Source organism: Pelecanus crispus, chromosome 12, assembly GCF_030463565.1.
Source record: "Pelecanus crispus isolate bPelCri1 chromosome 12, bPelCri1.pri, whole genome shotgun sequence".
Classification (NCBI taxonomy): domain Eukaryota; kingdom Metazoa; phylum Chordata; class Aves; order Pelecaniformes; family Pelecanidae; genus Pelecanus; species Pelecanus crispus.
The window spans coordinates 9,807,686-9,829,192 of record NC_134654.1 but is presented as its reverse complement, the minus strand read 5'-3'; the positions used below and the strand labels follow the sequence as shown (position 1 = coordinate 9,829,192).

The following is a 21,507-nucleotide window of genomic DNA, read 5'->3' as shown; positions in this document are numbered from 1 at the left end:
GAAGCTACGTGTGAAGTTGACGGAGTTGGACAAAGTGCTGGTAGCCCTCAACCAGCCAGAAGGCATTGGGAATTCGGCCCGTCTCGACTCTCTCTACTGGAACGTCATGCGCAGGCTGAATTATACGTATGTGTGCTTGGCAGTCTGGCTTCTTGGTTCGCCTGGGGGACTGACTGCCTGTCCTACCTGTCTTCATTGATGTGGGGAAGTAGGAAGAGAAAGGAAGTCAAGGCACTGAGCTCAGGCTGGAGTTTGAGTCAAACGGATCTCCTGGGTTGGTGAAGTTGAAACACTTCTTGTTTTCCTTGTTTGGAATAATGCTAGGCTCATTGTTCCAGGTGCTTACATGCTTAGGATTGGTCCTTGATGGGAAAGGATTGTAACAGATGTCTGATATCTGATCGTATCTTGCCAGTAGAGGTAAGACAGCTGATCACCCAAGGATAGAGTGCCTGCTTTCAGCAGTCCCAAGTGGTGGCCTGGTTTAAGAGCCATTGCCAAAGCTGCAGAGAAATTTCTAGGCTAGGATGAGTCACTAAGCTCCTACCACATCACTATGGATTGATTCTGCAAATGTGAGGCTGGAGGGAATGAGTAGCTGTCCTGGGAAGTGACTGGATTACCAGAGAGTACATGCCAGGACCTTTGGGCTCCTTAGTGTCTGGATCCCCAGCCTGATGCTTGGAGTGGCTGCCTTGCAGTTCTGAAAGCTGGGGAGCATTCAGTGTTTATGCTTTAGTGCTCCTGGATTTGACTTTTGCTCCAGGGGGGGGAAAAAAAAAAAGCGTAGGATCTTTTTTTCCTTTCTATCAATAGCTTGCAATCAGAACTTTTGTGCCCGCTTCCTGCTGGCGGTATTTAGTGAGACACACAGCATTAGGGAATGCTGGGTGCTCTGCTCATGAGTGGGAGCTGCGGTCCCAGTGTGTGGGTGGCCTGGTCTGTGGTATCTCAGCCCAGCCAGAGGCTCTGAGGGAATTGCTTGCATGTGGCTCACTGTGAGAGGGCTCACATGCAGGAAGGAATCGTACAAGGCAGCTGAAGCTGTTGTGGCTCCTTCTAATGCTTTGAACAGGCTTGCAGGGCACAGTGGCCTCACTCAGCCCTATGACGCAGTGCCAGGCCCTTTCCCAGTCTCACACAGGTCCCCTGGCATCATACAGCCAGGGCTGGCACAAGGCTAAGGCTCGGTTTAGGAGCTAGTAGAGACTGCAGCTGGGATGGGGGTTGCTAAGGTAGGAAATGCTGAGCTTGTGCATGCTGTCTGAGGAAGGGATTGGGGTTCAGGGGTGCAGCCTGCTGTGACTGTTGGTGCCATCTTGCTGTGACACACAGAGATCTTTGTGCAGGTGAGTTGGAACAAGCCTACAGCAGGTGTGGTTTGTGCACAGGATCCTGGTGGAGGTGCTGAGAGGCAAGTGCTAACGTCAAGTTGTCAGGATAGTGTTTTTCCACCCTGAAGAGACGCAGCTTGAAAAATGCTCCAGAAAGCTTCACATTGAAAACAAGGCCATGGAATTAGAGCCTGGTTCCTTTTCAGGACTCCTCTCTGAGGGCTGAGCTGGTGCAGAGCAGCATAGACTGGGTGGTGGTGAAGTTGCGGATGGACTTTGTCAGAGAACAGGAGCAGCAATGGCTGTCTTGCACGCATACGAAGGCTGCCTAGACGAGACTGGAATGGTCTGTTGGGGGTTCTTGCTGGGATTGTTAGCACAGCGAAGGCCTTGTTGGGGCTGTCACCTTGGATAGACAGAGTGTCAGTATCCTTGCACAGGGCCACAGGCAGGTGTGCTCAAGAAGGTGGTACGTACAGCGTTCTCTGGTCTATGCAATGGGGGTTCTTCCTCAAGTCTCCACGTGCCTTCTTGAGTCCTGGTCTGGCTCGCGCTGTTCATTTAACCAGTCCCTGTGCAGACTGAGGACTACCTCCAAGGATAACGCTCATCCTTGCAGCATGCTTGTGCTTCCGGCACCTTTCTTGTGCTTCTGCTTGTTCATGGACTTGCCTGTAGCATGGATCACGCTGCTCCCTGGCTGTAAACTAAGTTGCTCTTGATTTTTGGCATTCTCTTTGCAGGAAGCCCAAGAAAGAGAAGACAGCCGGTAAGCCTGCACAGGAAGCAGAGCCACTTAAGCGGAAGAAGAAAGGCTTCCTGCCAGAGACCAAAAAACGCAAGAATCGCAAGAAAGGCATCCAGGAGAATGGGGTGGCATCAGTAGCTAGCGAAGATGGAGAACCTGCAGCCCCAGAGGAGCAGCCCCTGGGAACAGAAACCCCTGAGCAGAAGAAAGGCCTCATGCCCGGTAGCAGCAAACACAAGAATCAGAACAGAGGGGTCAGGGAGAATGGAGTGGCAATGGCGGGCAGTGGGGAGGAAGCTGCTAATGGAGGAGATGCTGTGGCTGACAAGAAGAAGAAGAAGAAGAAGAAGAATATGAACAGAAAGAGAAAAGGAGATGCAGGCAATGAAGCCGAGCAGGTTCCAGCTTCAAAGAAAACCAAGGGGAGTGTCAGCCAGGAGATCCAGAAGAAGCAGGGCAAAGCCATCCAGCAGAAGCAGGGCAAAGCCAAGAAGAAAAGAAAAGAGAAAAAATCTCCAGTGCCACAGGAGTAAACTCCATGGACTCACCCAGGCCTAGCATGGCCAGCGCGGCTCAGAGGACTGTTTTAATATCTTTTATAACTATAGTTTTTATGTCCTTCATGACTTTAAATAAACCTTCCATGATGCTGATCTCTAAAGCCGTGGGTCTGACTTGCGTGGAGGGTTCAGCCTAGAGCACAGGGAGCTTCAGGAGGTCACATACCCTCCAGGCTCTGGTAGCTGCCCACTCTCTCTTCTCCGGCAGTGCTTGGGAGCACAGACTCCTGTCTCCACGATTTCCCAAGGCAGAAGTGGAGAGGCTTGTTGGGATTTCTTGGGGAGTTGCGGTAGGTGTGCTGGCACTGCTGAGTTGTGTGGTCAAGCCCTGTGGGAGGTTTAGAAATAACTCCTAAAGGCACATTTCTGTCCTGTGCAGGCCCAGCATCACCCACAGCTTTTCCAGTCTGGGAGATGCTGCCTCTTAAATGCCTGGGGCTAAATGGGCTTGCACATGCATATTCTGGGGTCAAACATACCCAACTTGGCCACTCAGGTGTCATCAGTAACTACCGTGATCTGGCTTTCTTGCCTTTTTGCTGCTGGGTGCAGGAGGAGTGATGCCGCCTGTGATAGCACAGGGACATCAATAAAACAGTGACACAATTGAAATGGTTGATTGATTTGCTCGTCTGCCAGGCCAGCAGGCTCTGTGCAGCCATGCGAGGCACCTGTCACCAGCAGGCTTACAACAGTCTATGAAGGTGACTGCTTAGAATTGCGTCTGCTTATTTGTCTGCAGGCTCCTGAATGCCAGAATGCCATCACCCCTTTGGAGAGGCCAGGACCAGGTTCTCCAGTGTGTTGGGTACCCGGTTCTTGTTCAGAGCTGAGTCTCAAAGTGTTTGAAACCCTGCTCGTGTTGTAGTTGCCTCTAAAGCCTCCTCCCTCCTTTCCTCACCCCCACCTTGTTGACCACCTTGCTCCTGGAGGACAGAAGGTGTGGGTCGCTGGCTGGCCCTGACTCCTCTCCCAGCACTGGAGGGAGCTGTCCCCAGGAAGGCCCCAGCGCTCTCCTTCCTCCTGCAGAGGACTTTGGTGCTGGCTCCTGTCAGAAGCAGGCGGCTGCTGGCAGAGTGAGGGGCCCTGGAGCAGGACTGTTCCTGCTGTGCCTTTGGCTCTCGACCCGCAGGTAGGTCTGTACCACCAGACATAGATAAGGGTGCAGGAAATGTCATGTTGCTTTTGGAGGGAGCGAGAGAAGAGCTGCAAAGGGCTGTGTTTGCCCATGGCTATTTATCTGCCTTTGCAATGATTCTTTTCTCAAAAGGCATAAAAGTCCCTGGGAGACAGCTGCTGGCAGCAATGCAAACGCGCTCAATGGCAGACCCCTGGGTAGGTGCAGCCCTCTTCTCATTTCCTTGTCACAGCAGTGATCCTGCAAGGTCTGCTGCGCATCCGGAGGAGTGCGCTGGCTCCCGTTAGCAGCGAGTGCTGGAGTTACTGTGCCCATCTGCTGGCAGGGTTTAGCAGAGAATGTCCTTCCTTTCCCTGCCTTTTGCTTTCTGCTTTCACAGCTGGCTTCCTCTGGCACTCAGAAGAGGCAGAACTGAGGAGCACTTTGTCATTGCCTCGGAGGACGCAGCCCTTGTCTGTCCTGGATGAGGAGGGGTAGGCAGACTGGAGCTGGACTCTGCAAGTCAAGTACCCTTCAGGTAGTGGCACAGATTGGGGCAGGAGGTGAAGGGGAGCTCTGCAAGGTTGCTGAGGTCCCTTAGCAGGTGAAGGGAAGCTCTCCTTTTGCCCACACACACTAGCTGTTGGCCTTCAGCCTCAGCAGGGGTTGCAGGAAGCCACTGGTCCCCAAGCAGGAGGCTTAGGCTGCAGGTAGGTGACCAGGACAATGCGGATCAGAACTTCACTGAAGTGGCCAGGGCCTGCATCTCTGTGTGGTGCTCCCACACTTGGAATTGCCCTACCTCAAACACCAACCAATTCTGAGCAGTTTTGGGGCTGGACTTGTTCTGCTGGACCTTTTCTCCCAAGCCACTTACTAATCTGAAGGTTGTTGTAGGGTCTTGACTGGCCTGCAGAAGAGCTGCAATTCCAGCAGTTCTCAGTCAGGAGGTATTGGCAAATATTATTGCCAATCTTGTCTTCAAGAAAAAGCGTGCCTCTGCTTCAAAGGGGACTGCTGGCACTGGGGATGCTGCCCTGCCTCTGCCATTTATTGCTGAAAGCTGGTTCATTGCCTTGTTAAAACCTCAATCCCAGCTAAGCCTCCCCAGATGTCTCCTGAGTGGTGACTTTTCGTATATTATGCAAATGCAGCATACAAGAGAGCAGCAGGTCAGGGCCATCTGTGTTTAATGATCTGGAGATGCTCTGAAGGGGAGCAGGGGTTTCAAATCTGAACACTGTCTTCACTAAAGATTTCTTTCCTTCTTTCTGTGCCTGTAAGAAAGACATCCTGGGACTTTGTACCACTGCTCCTGCAGAACTAGAGGAAAAGCAGCATGCAGGTGTGGTGGGGTGGGAAGCAAGGCGAGCGCACAGGTATGTGGGTGTATTGGGAGTGGGAAGAAGGCGTTGGAGCCCTCTGGGCTGTCTCTTCAGATGCGCAGCAGGGCAGCAGCTCGGTTGCGCTGTGGGAGCTGAGCCTGGTGCTCCAGTCACCAGGGCCTTGAGCAGTGCCGGGGCCGTGCCGCACCAGGCTCTGCAGTTTGGGTGATGCCACCCCACTCTTCTGTGGGAGCGTGAGTCTGCTCCTGGGCCTGGCAGGTGATGGGCAGAGCAGGTACTGTGGCCTCACAACAAGGGCTTCTGCCCCTGTGGGACTTTCTGGGGTGAAGCCTTATCTACGAGCGTTTCCCCCCCCTCAGCTGGTGTCGCTTCTGCCCCATAGAGCATGCTGAGTTGTTTTAAGGACCGGTTGAGCTCTCCATCACTTGCAGGCTCAGAGATGCAATTGTAGCCAAGCTGTGGGACAGCAGAAGGTCCTGGTGAAAGTAATGGCGTTACACAAAGAGCCTTTCACGGTGCTCTCGGCGGACCTGCCGCAGCAGGCTGAAGCCAACTTCCCCTGCACATGGCAGGGTCAGTGCTTTTCGGAGGGATAGGCATCATTTTCTGTATCTGCTCTTTCTAGCTTGCTGCTGCCAATATGTGACTGGTTTAAATAGCAGGTTTTGACTTAACAGCTCACTGGAGTGAGCTTTCTCCAGGCAGCTCAGGCAGCAAAGCGGGGGAACTTTCCCCTGTCTGCAGAGTGCATCTGCCTGGCACCCCAGAGCTGCTGCGCCCCTGCTGTGGCCACTACTGCTGGGCGACTCCTTGCCCACGTGAGTGTGAGCTGGGACCACAGAGACCGGCTGAGCCACTCCGGGATATCTGCCAGGGTCACACGTTAAGAGTTCCTGCGGATCAGTTTGTCGCCATCATTTTCGGGAGAGACCAGGGAGGGGCAAAGCATGAGGCCAAAGCCGTGCCAGCTGTTGTTCCTGGGATGCATTCCTGAGGGATGGCAACTGGGTAGCACCAGATGTCAGCTGCCAAGCTGGAGAGGTTGACTTTGACCTCCACCTTGCCAGCGTGGAGGCTGCCGTGCTCGTGTGTGTGTTTAGTCTCCAGCGCTTGCAGAGCCATCAAGGGAAGAAGGAAGAGGAAAGCCGCGAGGCATTGCGCGAGTTGTGCTTCGGTAACAACTCTTTTGGCAACTAAATTACCTGACTTTAGACTGGCTTTGATGCACAGTTTATAGAAAGCAGTCACTAATCCGCCAAGTCAAATCGTGTTTCACCGGCACTTATTTGTGCCTTTTAACAATCGCAAAGGTTTCATTTTGCTTGATTTCATGTCCTGTCTGTCGCTGGACCTTTAGGGCTTGAGGGGATGGAGCATGCTTTGATTTTAATGAAGCCTTTTCTTTCAGCTGTCCTGGGCTCAGACGCTCTTTGGCAGTGATAAGAGCTCAAGGGTTCTTCTGAATGCAAGAAAACAGCCGCAGGCGCTGGGGCACTGAGCTGAAGGGAGCACTGCTCTGCGGGTGCGCTGCTGGAGAGCGGCCTTTGTGCCAGGCAGGTGGAGGCCTGGCAGACACAGGGCTGTGAACCTTTCCCAGCCTGGTGCCCGCTTCTTGTGGGAAGGCTGGAGGCTGTTCCAACCGAAGTCATGACTGTTTGGTCGCAAGGTGCATTAAGATTCTCCCCACTGCCTGTGACTGGCAGAAGAGTTGGTGCTGAGTTGCTAGAGGAGGATTTGGGACCGGGTATAAAGGCTGGGACAGGGCTGGCTCGTCTGTGCAGGGGAGTAAGGCTGCATGTGGCAGCCAGGTGAAGCTGGGCAGTAAAATGTGCTTCCCTGAAAGAGGATTAAAAAATCTACCTGTCCCAAGCTGAGCCTGTGCTGGAACAGCCGTGTTCCGGTCTCTGTCCTCCCTCTGCATCTCCTCCTTGCAGATGAGACCAGTCTCGATCAGTCCATGGCTTTCAAACCTCTGCTGTGGCCGGAGGCCCTGCCTGCCATTTGTGGAGGCAAACGGTGGCTCAGCCGCCTTGCTAACGAGGCCGGTGGGGAATTAGCTGCCCTGTAGTGGTGAGGTCTTGGTGATGACGGGTAGATGTGGCACCTGGGGACATGGTTTAGTCTAGTCTACCCTTGACTGGCTTAGAGTAGACTTGGTAGTGTAGGTTAATGGTTGGACTGGATGATCTTAAAGGTCTTTTCCAACCTAAACGATTCTATGATTCTACGATTCTATGCAGGAGAAGCCCTGGGTTTTAGCGCCAGCAACGCGTTCCTGTGGGATGGGAAGCGTCACAGAGCAGTGCGATGCACGGGCGCTGATGTGTCACTTGTGGCCAGCGTGCTTCGTCGCATCAGTGCTAAGTGGCAAATACAGTAACTGTGAGCAACTCGGCAGCAGCCGGTCCTCTGCCAGAGAAAAATAGCTGCAATAGCTTTTACTTTAAACTGTGGGACAACAAAATGGAGGGTTTGTTTGTTTTTTTTTTTTTCTGAGTTGCTCTTGCTGCCAAGACATGAGTCCCAAAGTTATTTCCAGCTGTTCCAGACTTACATAAAGCATGGCCTGGGACAGGCTCAAGACATACCTGGGAGACACCTAAAAGACAGGGAAGCCACATGCCTGGTCTTATCGTCTTCAGAAACACTTCACTGCAAGTCCAGCATGCAGAATGGTGAGTTTTGTTTTTATTTTCTCCCCTTATCAGGCAAAGGATGAACCTGTCCTCCACAAATCTTAGTGGAAGCAGGGCTTAAAGGCAACATTTCCCTGCTGTCTCTTAAAGGATTAATTCCTGATAATCAGAAGCCCTAAGGTTACAGGCATTGGCTCAAACTGGAGTGTTAACATGGTCTGTGGTGTTCTGCTTTGTGGTGCGAGACTAGCGAACCCCGCCGGTTCGCTGTTCAGCAGGAGGCCGGCAGCATGTGCTGGGGGTGGCAGGAGGCTCCCCGGTCTTCAGTGCCGGTTTGGATCCGGGCAGTGACGCTCCCGACAGACTGGCTGTGCTGTGAGGGGTGTCCCAAGCTGGCCAGCCATGTAGAACCTCTGCCTTGGCACCCAGCCAGCAAACACGGTCACATTATGGCTCTTCTTGGCAGGAGAAAGCCTGGCCACAGGGCTTTCCTCCTGACTTACCTTGCATCTGTTTGTCATCGCATATAGCCACAGGGAAGGGTGAATCGACTGCTAGCAAGGTAAATGGTGTGTCTGTTTAAGCACATTTTCAAATGCTAAAACTTTTAGTTTGAATTAATATACTATATGTCATACAGAGACTTTGCCAGGGACACTCCGAGATGGTTGCAGTGTGTTGGAGTTGATTAGGAGTGAAAGCAAGGTTGCCATGCAGTCGGGGCCTCTTTGTACAACCATGGTAAATGCGCCAGCAGTCAGACCAGGACACCTACAGCACAAAGGGCACCAGCTTGTACGAGCCAGCTCGGGCTTCACAAGGTGCCGCGCAGCTCTGGTGTCCATATGGGTTGGAGAGGGGTCAGTGTAGTCACCCTGTGCAAGCCCAGCAGCGAGGCTGTTGTCTGGTTAGCAGACTGCAGATTGTCTTGGTAAAAGCTCCACAAAAAACAGCGTGAGGAGGATTTATGAAAAGGGAAGGCAAGTGAAGCTGGAAGAGTGAGCGTGTGTGTGCACGTGCCTGTGTATGTCCGTGATCAAAAAAAAAAAAAAAAATGTGACCAGTACAGTCACGTTAGCAGTTGTTGGTCGATGGAAGCTAAAGCTGCTGAGCTTCAAAGTTTAGCTGCTGGAACATCAGAATTTATAAAATTATGCATAATGAAGTCATTTACACAGTATGATTAAGCTGAAAGCCCTGAGATGTGCTGCCAAAAGGCGATCAGCGTTGATTGTTTAAGCACCAAATCCTCTGCTCGCAGGTTGTCCTGGCCTGGACACTTGCGCTGAAGGAAAAGAATGCTGATGGGAGGCACTGCAAGGGAGTGTAGGCGAGGTCTCTTCCATGGCTGGAAAGGGGAGACCCAAATGCACCTTGTCTGCACTGCACTGCAGACCAAGGCAGGAGAACAGGTGGGCTGCAGTACTCCTGAAGCAGAACTAGCCCCTGTGCTCCTTCTTTTGCCCATAAACGAGATGCCACCATCCAGTGAAGCTGGCAGGCGTGGCTGGTGCAGGACCCCTGGAGAAGGGCAGCCTTGGTGCCTACCATGGCTAACACTTGGGTATTAACTTCCTGGCCTGCTTCCTGCCCATCTTCCCGAGCACCTGACCACAGCTACCACCACAGTAGCCGTTTTCGTCAGTCAGATCAGCCAGGTCTTTTAGCTCTGACTTGTGCTGTGCAGTGAGAGGCCTGGAAGGGGATGGAGCAGGACCCTGCCTCTGTGCCCACCGCTGACTCCTCCCCCCCCCCCGCTCCGACCCTGAGCTGGATCCCCGCAGCCAATTCAGAGGGAAAAGGAGTCTGTCACCCACCCCCCTCTGCTCCCGCTGACCTTCCCTGCTCATGGTGTTACTTTTTCCATGAGCTCCAGGGAGGCCGGTGTCCAGGCTGGGTTCATTGCCATCCACACCAAAGTGTTCCTGGCAGGAGCTGCGTGGCTGCTGGAGCTCAGGGCAGCCTTGTCCCAGGGACCAGCCCTGCAGGCAGCAACCACAGGAGCGCGCAGCCAGAGCAAGAGGTGACACAAGAAAGGGAGCCAGGAGGTATGCTTTAAATACTTTTATTTCTTAATTTACATAAAGGTATATATTTGGCTTATTTATCTTTTTTTTATACTCTGAGATTCACAATCAATTGATCTTAAAAAATAAAATAGTCATTTGCTTCTGAAAGAAATCAGAAAACTATTTTATACTCCTCCCTTGTATAACAAGAAAATATACTGTATACTCCCGTACATCACGTAGCAAAAGTTACTGTAAGTGCTGCTTTACCAGACAATAAAGCAAATGGAGAAGAAACCAAACCATTAGGACGGAGGATGCAGAGGGGAACTCTGCTTTCCAGAGTACAGCTGTTCATTTATAGGGTTTAGTCACCCTGAGGTTCTCTCTTAGGTAGTCTGTAAGAGGGGAGAGGCTCGCAGGTTCACCCAGATTCTAGCTCTGTGAGCGATGGCAGCAGGAGGCATTGCAGTTACTTGAATTGGCAGCTTGCTGCTTTTTGGGTAATTTGCTTGCCTCTCTGTGCCGTTCCCATTCCCCTCGTTCTCTCGCTGTGTACAAGCCACCTAATTGCTTCTGTAGTGGGTGCATTTTTTGCACGTGTAGTGTTAGCTGTGGAGGGAGTTAATGCTTGCTTTAAAAAAAAACCCCACCAAAACACCCCACCACATTTATGAAGTGGAGGAGAAGAAAGCCCTCCTGATGAAGTGAGGGGCATCCTGGACCCTCTCCAGTGCTCTCTGGACACCCTGCACCCTGCTTAGACCCTGATGAATGCGGTAAGGCTGCGTCTAACATTGTAGGTCCCACAGGCTGTGGGGAGATTGGAAGGAACCTGTGCCTCACAGCAAACCGTCGGCAATGGCTGACCCTCGGTCAGAGGTGGGGAACAGGGGCAGAGCACTGGGGAAGGACCAGTTGCAGCCCTGAGGAGCAGCGTGAGGCAGCAGGAACCGGGGAGTGGGGGCAAGACACAGCAGCAGCCGCCAATAACCTGGAGACCTTTCCCCTCGCTTGGCTCCCTGTCCTGAGGAGATGTGTATGTGCTGGGATGGGAGGCTGTGAGTAATGCTTGCTGCCTTTTGGTAGTGTTTTCCCATATGTTTTCAAATGCATTCAAGGGCTCCTATTTGTGTAGTCTAATTTTCAGACATTTACCTGAAGTGATTTTGTGTGCGGGAGATCAGTGGCTTTAAAGGTATTTCTGTCTTTACTGGGACTATTTAATTTTGTGTTGAAGTTTAGAACCACAAACATAACCTTGATGACCTGTACAGCTACTTAAAGTGACAGGCTGGAATCTTACTTCATTCAGTGTGATGGATACTAAAGTATGTGGATTCTTTATTAAAAACTACTTATATTTTCCTATTAACAGCCTTTCTCTATAAAACCAGAAATACTAATTTTAATGAGGGTTGTTACTCAGCTTAGATATAAGTAATATGCATTCAGTCTAGACTTCTATTCTCATTCCAGAAACACTTCCTGTGTGTATACCAAAAATTGTTCCACTGCTCCACAAGGTCAGCAACCACATGGCCCTAACAGCTTCCCAGCTGAGTTACATCTATACCTACATAAAATGGAGTCATAGGGGAAACCAGCACAATATTGCTTGCTAAGTCCAGGGTTCAGCACCAGTATAATACAATACTGTAAGTCTTTTTTAATAATGGGGAACTTCTGACCTCTACTAGAGTACAAAAACACAACATCGCTTGTCCATACAGCATCTCAGCAGTGAGTATCTCAGCCTTGCACATAAAGAAACTGAGGCCAGGCAGTGACTCTCCCCAGGTCCCACACTGGTAGAAACGGGCCGCTGTGTTAGAATCCAGGGAAGGGGCTTACACAGCAGCACAGGTCCAGTTCCTGTTTGGTAATACGTTTCATGTCCAGACTTGAGGTACCTGTTATTGCCATAATCTATGGCCCTTTGGCCTAAGTGAGCTGGTTTCCCTCTGATAGACCACAGACCTCTATAGAAGCACTAACTGAACAATTCTTCACAGCTAGAATAAGAAACACTGAATGAGAAATGCAGCCTTTCAGCTTCTGGCCATTGGAGTATGGGCCGTCAACATGTAACGGAGCAGCAGTGTCTGCAGGAGGTGGAAAGGCTGCATCTCCTTTCCCTTCTGTTCATCTCCTCTGAGCTGTCACAGCTGCTGCTTTGGCTCTCCTCTCTTAGCCTGGAATATGTGGGAGCAGGGATTCAGGGATCCCTTGGTGTGGAACCGCTGCAGGTAGGACTCCCGACTCCCTTGCTTGCTCCCTTCCCTCTTTCCTTGTTAAAAAGAAAGCCACAGCAATTTCCTTCATATGCACAGAAGATAAAGCTGGCCTCCTGTAACAGCGCTGTGCTTCTCTAACAAGGGTTGGGGCTTGTCACTAACAAGGAGAACTAGCAAAATTACAAAACGCTTAAATTCCCTTTCCATTGTCGACTCCTGAGAATTAAGTTTGAGGACAATTCCTAATCTCTCAACTTTAGCAGGAGTGCTTCATTTTGTTGACAGTAAATGCTACAACAGAGAGAGCCTATCAGAAAAGCAATTTGGGAAATGTGGCTAATCTTCTTTGGTCTCTGAGATGAAATGACTGATTGTTGTGTTGCTTTTTGTTTCTTTTTAAAGAGCTTAACAAGGAATTTCTTAATGGGAATCAGAAATTCATGTGCCTTTAAAGCCAAGTGTTTGGCTCCTAGACTACAGAGGTGTATTTCCCCTACAAATGTAAATAGTGGCACGAGGTGGGAAATGAAGCATTGTTTTGGGTTTGCTTTGCTTTATTATTTCTAGCACCCACTTGCTGTTCTCCAGAGGATGCCCAGGCACTCAAGGAAAAATTCTGGCTCTAGTTGTTTAGCCAATTGTAAAGCTATCATTAAGGTATTTTAGGTGACAGAGCAACTTTTGCAGATGAGTCCTGTGGAGTTTGATGAGGAGGAAAGGCTCACATTGTTATAGGAGTCACCCTCAGAAGCCATCTGCCTGGGCAGAGACTGGCTATGCGGTGAAGATTAACCAGTTTGGCCGTAATTGGAATAGCCAACCACTACACTGCTGTGCTGTAGGTCCTAGCACATCCTGGAAGTGAATGGGAGATAAACCCCAGATTTACTAACAGTACCTTCCCGTGTCTCTGCACAAACTTATGCCACAATCAGACAGCCAGCTTCCAGACTTAACTCGCATCCAGTCCTGGTTTAGCATTTCCTTTGCTGATTTAGTCCTACTTGCAGCCCAACCACAGCCACTTGTTAAACGTGAGCACAAGAGTGAGGTGTGCTAAACTGGAGGGGAGTATCTAAACTGTGGGAGACATCTAAACAGAAAAAAAGGGGAGCGGGGAGTTCACTGAACCAGTGCCCTTTCTCTGGAAGCTGACTCTTTTGTCTAGGGCCCGTGCTCGCCTTCCCCACACTGTTGCAGCATCAAGCTGACATAGCATAAATTTGGCTTGTGGAGGCCAAGTGCAGGAAGCCAGACTCTAGTGAAAAAGCACTCTGCTTTACAGACTCACGCTTCTGCATTTGAGACTGAGGCAGTTCAGACACTGGCCTTGTATATTAAAGATCTCAAATGCATCTTCATAAAGATAAAAGTGACCAACTGATGCCCCGGTAAGAATAGTCTGGAATTGTGCATGGGGTTGGGCATGCATTAAACCTAAGCATTGTTCCAAAGGAAATGGCTATGGTAGGGTATGAGCCACCGGCTTTGAAAATACTGACAGAGGGAGAATTAGCATTGATAACACATGTAATATGATATGCATGTAAACAAAGCATGATGTCACTGGCACAGCAGTATTGCACTACCAGGCCCTAGATAAAGCAATTCAGCCAGATGGATTTTGGTATTTTTTTGTGAACCTCCCAGGCAAGGCTGAATTTAGCGTACTGAGCAAACTCTAGAGCCCCTAGGTATTTCTGTCCAAAGTTCTTCTGGGCCTTTCTGTAACAACCACCAGCATACCCAGTGCAGTGAAACCCTCTCCTCTGTCCCATTGCTCAGCCTCAGGTGGCAGGTAGTCATCCACTGGAAGTCTTCCTATGGTGCCCTTGCAGGGCCTGATACCAGGGCACTGAGATGAGGAGAGTTGTGGACGTTATTCATGTCTGGTATGGTTGCACAGGCAGCTCCAGATTTTAAATGTTTAAATAAAAACTGTTTATCTAAATATATATATATATATCTGTCATCTAACGTCTTCAGCAAAGATAAAGCATCTTATGACAAATTTAAATAAAAAATAATAATCTGAATTGAGCCTTCAGTGTTAAAGAAAAGGTGATGTACAGAATAGGTCCCCAACTAGTGCAGTCTCTGGGTGTGGGAGTGCTGACAGAACAGCAGCATTCAATAGGACCTAAGGTGCCCTATAAACGATGCGGACTTCGTCGGCTACAACTAAAACCATATACACAATCGACAGTCACTCACTGGGGTAGCACATTGTGGGTCCAGTGGACAGTTGCTTTCAATGCTCAGAGGAACCTGTGAACGTCCTTATGCTCAAGAAGTACTTGTGTTCCAGGCTGCCCTGCTCATCTCCTGGTGCCTGACCCTGCAGGCTGGAGTGGTGTGATTGATTTGGTGCTGGATAACCCTTCCAGGGTGGCGTGGAGCTGAAGGATCCACCGGTTTCCAGTACGAAAGGGCTTCGAGCTTGAGATTGGTGCAGTGATGGTGGGAGCAGCAGTCCGTATGTCGTTTCCTTCACTGGCAACTGCAAACAGGGAAGAGAATAAGGTGGTTAATGGGGTAGTCACAGAATGGATTGGTGAAGGTGAACACATGCAACCCAGCCTTGTGTCGGAGGCTAGCTAAGAGACACCTTGCCTCCATATAAGCTGGAGGCTAGCAAAGCTTGACCAGTGTGGAGGCAGCACTTTGGGATGTCCTGTAGACTTTTGGAATTGGAAACAGAAATACACTGTGATCCAGGTACAATCTTCTTAAGGAGGTGAACCAGTGACAGGTTTAGACTCCTGTCCGTAATATTTAAGGGCATTGACCATCTCTTGTTTATGTCAGTTGTGTAGGTACAACTGTTCATGATGTGGGTTGAAACATCTCAGCGGATAACAGGGTTAATTTTTGCTAGACTGTTGTTAACCCCAGCAGTTTACTAAAGAAAACGGACTGCTTCTTGCCTTAAATTGCCGTTTTCAAAACTGCTGTCCTCTGGAGAGTCTGGTTCAGGAGGCCAGTCCAGCATGCACATCCCCAACAGCAGAGCTTGGCTATCAGTCTTGCTGCTAACGAAGCAGAGCAGACACCCAGCATGCTGGTGGTATACACTTGCTTTAAAGAGCAACATCAGCACATCTATTGACTGGTGAGATAGCACTTGTGCGTGCTGTGGCATATCTAAGCGGCCAGCAGCTTTCCTAGATTATGTGGAAAGGATAGCCGGTTCTCTCGCTGCAGGATTTCCTGTGAGAGTGTCTGTGCTCCATGTTATGCAGGAAATTGCCCCTGACCTTAAAAATCAGTGACTGGTGGGTTATAGAAAATTTCCCTGTAACAATGGCCTGGTTTCTCTCAACCTGTATAAAACTGGACCAAAAGAGAAGAAAGTACAGTGAAAAACCTAGGTGTGCACAGGACCCAAGTGTTCACTGTTTTATAAGGCAAGTCTCACCAACACCACCTAATAGTTGCTCCCAGATTTTTTGAGGCTTTTTTTTTTAAAAAAAAAAAAACCCCAAACCTGTTGTCTAAAAGCTACTGATAATAATGTGTGAGTACACTTCCAGCCTAGAGACTGCAAGGTACAGGCAGGCCTATTACATCCTTAGCCTATACCAGAATATACTCCCCTTTGTGGAAATAACACATTTGCTGTACTAGAGATTGTATTAAATCTTTTCCCCCCAAAGGCCATTCTTAAGTGTGTTATTGAGTTCTGATTTTATGATTACTCTTTCAATGCATTTAATTTATGGGAAAGAAATCTCCTCTTCAAAAACTTGCTTTAATTAATTTTGGCGACAGTAAAATGCTGGGAAGTGTTTATCAATTGTTGCAGCTCTGAGCTGCAATGCCGTGACTGTTGGTCAGTGATAAGAATAGCATGAACACAAGGGAGAAGGGGCAGTGGGAGTGGGACTCTCCTCTGGCTCACTGCCGATGCCTCAGCTTTGACGCCCTGGATCAAGGGTTGCAGTGGGGACAGTCCTAGCAACAACATGCAAGTTCATGTGCTGTCAGACAGCATTTTTCTGCAGAAAATTTGGCATATGCTAGGAATGGTCATTTGATAGCGAGCAGATGCCGGACCAAGAGCAATGCAGCAGCAGGTTTTATGAATGCAAAATATGTTCAGGCAAAACCTAAGTTCTGGCCTTGGACAATCACACCTTCTGGTGGTCAAGTCGATAGGGGTTGCATGGCCTTATCTGCTCAAAGGGAGCACCAGGTTTCTGGAAGCAACTCAGTGCAACAAAGGACACTTGATCCCTGGTTTCCCTGTTCTTGATTTGCTCTGATTTGGGTTGAGGGCAGCAAAGGTGCAGACAACGGCTGTCTAAGGTTAACTTCTTCCCAATTTATAAGGAAAGAAATGGGTTGATGGGGCTTTTGGAGCAGATGGGTAGCTTGAAACCAATTGCTGGTTTGGGTCACTCACCATCTCAGACTTTCACAGAGGCTGGTGGCATCACAAGTTGATTCACCCTGGTGAAGGGAAAACAAAAGTGACATGTGAGAGCTGCAGTTAGCCAAGAAACAGGCTCCTAAAAACATACCAGCCTATTAAATCCAGGTTCCTGTTGCTTAACAGTTTCTAAAGAGGTAGGACATTAATAACTGTCTGTCCTGCACAGTGGTGTCTGATAGCAATTCTGACAATTGCTGGAACATGCCAAGTAACATTGCTGACACTAATTGACAAGGATTTAGGAAGGTCCCAAAGGCATTCAGACACAGCAATTGTTTCCCTAAGCCAGTAACAAGACTGTTTATACAGTGGCTGTTGAATGGTGTCCTTCAAACTGACAGCATAAATGTAAACAGTCACCACTGATAAAAATTAAATTAAGAAAAAAGTAGCCGTCTCTCAGTTTTCAGCTCCTGAAGACCTGCTGCTCTTCCAGACAACTGCTCCCAAGTGATGGATGGAGCCCAGTGGGGACTTCAGTGTCACCAGGCAGAAGCTATTCTTGGCAATGTGCTGTCCTGCACCTCCTGCTACTGAGGGCAGCGAGGGGAACAGCTCCTGTTTGCTCTGTGGGGTGCCCAGGGAAAAGGCAGCGATAGTTTTACGAAGTTCATCCCTTAGACATGCTCCTTCTCATTGCAGTGTGCCCTGTGCAATTCAGCCTTCCTCATCAAGTGGTCTCCTGCTGCAGCAGATCACCTCTCTCCCCCCCACCCTGTTCATGCCTTCCCAGAGTGTGGTTGCTGTAGGGATAGGAACAATCTCCGTTGATAGTGTTAAGGCACAGCAAGGCCTGTGTGGACTGTAAGAAAGGCAAGTCACCCTCGGACTCTGAGACCTTTGAGACTTGCTTTCTATCTCAGATGCTCATTGATGTCAGTGGGAACTCCTGGATTCTCGGTAACAACACTGGAAAAGCCCGACCTCACCGAAGGACCTGGCTTGATGTTGCCACATTTGAGTGCTTTCACCCAAATGCACTCTAGCTGTACTTGGCCAACAGGAGAAGAAATCGGAGTCACAAAGTAAGAGTCTTCTCGTACCATTTCACTGTGCTAACTTAAAATAACAAATAAACTGAAACAGCAGTATTTTACACCTTAAAGGATTGCAGCAGGATTTTGCCATCACATGCAAAAGCAGAGCTTCTTTCTGAATCAGTGAAAAACTTGGCAGGTTTACAGGGAAGGTCACAGAAACCATCACTGCCTGAGGTCCTACCAGGTAAGAACCTCTCAATGAAACATCATTTTCCTTTGGAAAATGCTCAGTCATTAAAACTCATCTGTGACTCTGCACCAGACTTCACACCTGACCCAGGACACTCTTTTGCTGAAAAGAGGTGATGCTGGATTCAGACACGTGTTCCAGGATGAAAATTAACCAGTGGTTAGGGGACACCTTCCAAGAAATCTCTGCATCAGAAATTGGCCCAGTTCAGCCTACAGCTCTTAACTTCACACCAACCTCACAGAAAGCTTGTCTCACAGACAAGCTGCATAGAAGCCTCTGGGCCTTTTCTGCCTTTCAAGGCTATAAACTGAAATATTTTTGATGCAGGAGCTGACCCAAGTTTCTTTGCAGAATTACCATTCTTGCTAACCCTTCCTGCATTTTGGACATTACATTGTATTGAACATTGTAACTGTGCTTTAACTATCAGAATACATCAGAGAGATAAACCAGATTACCTTGTAATGCTACAGTCAGCTTCAGAAGTAGGAAGTAAACTATGATATGTTATGAAGCTATCACAGAATACTAAAACTCCAGATGTTTGAATGCGCCGTAATGTTGTTTGATGTAAACATTTTTACAAGATACAGAATATATAGAGAAAAAGTTAGTTTTGCCGTTACTTTCTCTTTAGCACAGAGAACCCACGTGCATTGCTGACAGATGAATCGTAAACACAAGACTTTCCTTCTTATATTGCTTATAGTTCAGCCTCCTATGGGATAAAATGTACCTCCCACATAAGTACTTACATTGTCCCCAAGTCATGATAGTTATTCTTTGCATTTTAACACATTTCTCTCAACTTCTGCTTTATCTCTCTTTTACAGATGGGAACAGAGGCCTAGGGGGGCTAATCCTGAAATGTATTTAGAAGATTTCACGGGAAATTAGACCCCACATGACTTGAGAAGCTGCTGGGGAGAGAAGTGACTTTCAGGGATCACATAGGAAACTAGTGAGCAGAAGAGAGAACTGAAATAGTCTCCCAAATTTCAGACAGTGCTTCATTCTCTCTGAAGCACTGTGTTGTAGACGATGGTCCACTAGCTTCTGCACATCCTGATTTCAACAAGGCTCAGCTTACAGGTGGCAGCAGGTCAGCTGTGAATTTTTTTTTTTTTTAAATCAAAACCACTAATAATAAATTTTAGATTCTCTTAGGTGGTAAAATGTAGTACATGGACTTAAGCTAACAAGGCTTAAGAGCATCTAAATCCCTGTTTAAGTCCCACTTGCCTTTCTAATAACGATAATCCCACACTGAATAGATTGTTGCTTCCGATTTGGGGGTATCTGCTGACTAAACATTGGTTCCTAAATTGTTCTATTTTCTCTGCAGTGTTTTCTCAAGATTGTGAATGTTTTCATTCCTTGAAGAGAGCGGGGTGGGAACCACTCTGTTATTTCCTGAGGGGGAGGAAACTTACCCAAATTGCCTTTCAAGAACAGAAGCTGTACAACTTTTTTAGTTGTTTTTATGGGCTCCTCCAGCAGTTAAAAATGTGGCTGACTCTTTCTAACCCCATCATTTCCTCCCCTGTCAAACCTAAATATTTCTCCTAGATCCTATCAAACTATTTCCATGTAGTGTGACAGCATCTATAATTCTGAAGTATTTATAAGACTGTCTGTTTAATATTAAACTACATGCTCTAGAGCTGTTAAATATTTATACTATGTAAAATGGATCTAATTTCACAGCACCTCATCCGGTTAGAGAACTGCATAAGAAAAAGAAGATGAATTTAAGATAACAGATGAGTGGCCAGGATCTTTTACAGGTCAGCTATACTCTACTTTGTTTCAGGAATTGCACAGAGATGATTCTCCAAACGCTCTGTCCCTTTCAGTCTAGCTGGTCACTGAGCCAACAGACACTGGAGGTTACAGTTTGTAATAAAGCCAGCACTGCTGTACAGTGCCTGACACAATCTGGGCCTTATGAGGCCTTTGGAAGAGTTTTTGCTGCCCACATCCAGTCCAAGAATGCTCTGCTCCACCCTGTGCCAGCAAGAATGAAACCCAGATCTCCCTTCTCACCTGCAGCTGCATCTGCTCCAACAATTGAGGGTGAAGCTGTGAGAAGCAGTGGCAGGATATATGTCCCCCTGACTTGCCATAAAATATAGGCTAACGAATGTTTGAACTCCATGAATTTATCATCTCTATTCATGAGCTCAAACTCAAGCAAGTATCAGGATGTCAAGAATGAGAACACACTTGCACGCTAGTGTGTGCGGCACCATCATGCACAAGACTCCAAGAGAAAGGCTGTGCTTATATAAAGCTTTTGTGAATGGCTGTCAACACCGCTTAATGTTAAGTTTCATACATAACTTAAACAACACACATATTTTAGTATCCTACAGCTTTCCAAAAGCCCTGTTTTCTTGCTATCTAAAGTCAGGCTCTGGCTTTTGTAACAGAGAAGTATATGAGGAAATAACATCCTAATTTTTACAGCCTGCTGTACTTAACATCGCTTAACTTTTACAACCAACAATAAAATGCTTTGGTAGGGTCCTTCTAGGCTGCAAATAACTCATTTTTTGACTAGCAAGAGCTCATTCAGCAGACAAGAGTATTGGGGCTACAGGGGCAGCTAGATCACTGTATTTAGCAGCAACTCCTGCCTGTGATTAAGGATCTTTCTCCTTCCTTCATTTCACTGGAGAGAATTCTGTGTTTCTGAAGTACCGTGCAATATGCTATAAAGTGCCTGTTTGAAGCAGCACTTTAGGAAGGGATACCATCATAACAGTCACTTAATGGCACTCTTCAGCAGATTCCTCCCTTTCTGCACTTTCTCAGACGTTGCTTGGGGGGGGGGGGGGGGGTAGACCTCTCCAAACGGCCTTGCGGACACACTGAAATCAGAAATTTTAGGTGATGCAGTGTTTACATGGACAGACATCCTTGAAAGGTAATGAGACTTTATGGCCTTAAATCTATGAAAAACAAATCTCTTTTTCAAATACAGCTAGTTAAGGGTGCTTTTTGGCATCAAAGTGCTAGAGCCAATGACACACTCCACCTGTGTATCAGCGATGATTAGCAGCCCAGCCAGGCGCAGCATTCTGCAAATCCTGCTACTGAAACTCGTCAGTAGCATTCGAATCTAATGTTGCTGTCTGAAACTGTGCAAGAAAAACAGAGGCTAAGCATTATCATTTGTAGCTCCACACCTGTATGACTTTCAGATGTAACAGTGAATTTTATCGACTGATAAATGAACACAGGAAGTTACTTGCACAGGAGATTGGCTCATGCTGTTGTTATCACTGTATTCCTGCAGATAACTGACAAAACAATTATGGAGTAGGAGAGCTGGGGCAGCCTTCCGCATTGGGTTTTTTCATCTTCAAATGCACACAAACTCAGGTCCATCAGGTAAGTTAAAATCCTAGGGTAGAAGTAATACTGTCACTGTGGTCTCCCCGGAGCTTACAAGAGGACAAGTGTAGTTGCATCTAGAAGGAGGAAGGAGATTGCTAAAGCAGAGGAGCATAAAGTAGGCTTAGGCACAGGCCAAGTCCGCTCTTTGCACAATAAGCACCCCCTCATTTACCAGCTGTGGTTCAGAAAGGGAGAAACGTCAGGAAGGTGTATATTCCACATACTCGCTCACTTCATCCGCCACTTCGTTACTGCAGGGATCAATTGCCTTAAGTAAATCCTTGCTGAAACCAATTGCCAAACCACATTAACATTTTAGTAAACAAAGGAGGGAAATGGACACAAGTTTACAGACTGTCCCACTCATATTTTCCACAACTGCCTGCATACTGTCATCACCCGCATAAACAGAGTCAGCTTCAAGAGGATGTAAAGATTACTGCAGTTGGC

The 21,507-nt window shown here is 48.1% G+C and overlaps 2 protein-coding genes across 2 annotated transcripts in view; one reads left to right on the top strand and one right to left on the bottom strand.

Annotated features, from left to right (window-relative positions):
* MYBBP1A (MYB binding protein 1a) overlaps nt 1-2,653 on the top strand; it is a 61,502-nt gene extending 58,849 nt beyond the window's left edge. Inside the window, exons 26-27 of the mRNA XM_075719649.1 lie at nt 2-126; nt 2,078-2,653. Of these exons, the coding sequence (XP_075575764.1) occupies nt 2-126; nt 2,078-2,615 (663 nt within the window). The 3' untranslated portion in view covers nt 2,616-2,653. The remainder of the gene's footprint in view (nt 1; nt 127-2,077) is intronic.
* Nucleotides 2,654-14,238: 11,585 nt separating this feature from the next.
* Nucleotides 14,239-21,507, bottom strand: part of LOC104033656 (sphingosine-1-phosphate transporter SPNS2-like) — a 138,287-nt gene continuing 131,018 nt past the window's right edge. Inside the window, exons 12-13 of the mRNA XM_075720125.1 lie at nt 16,403-16,439; nt 14,239-14,487 (exon numbers count right to left, since the gene is read on the bottom strand). Coding sequence (XP_075576240.1) covers nt 14,239-14,487; nt 16,403-16,439 — 286 coding nt within the window. The remainder of the gene's footprint in view (nt 14,488-16,402; nt 16,440-21,507) is intronic.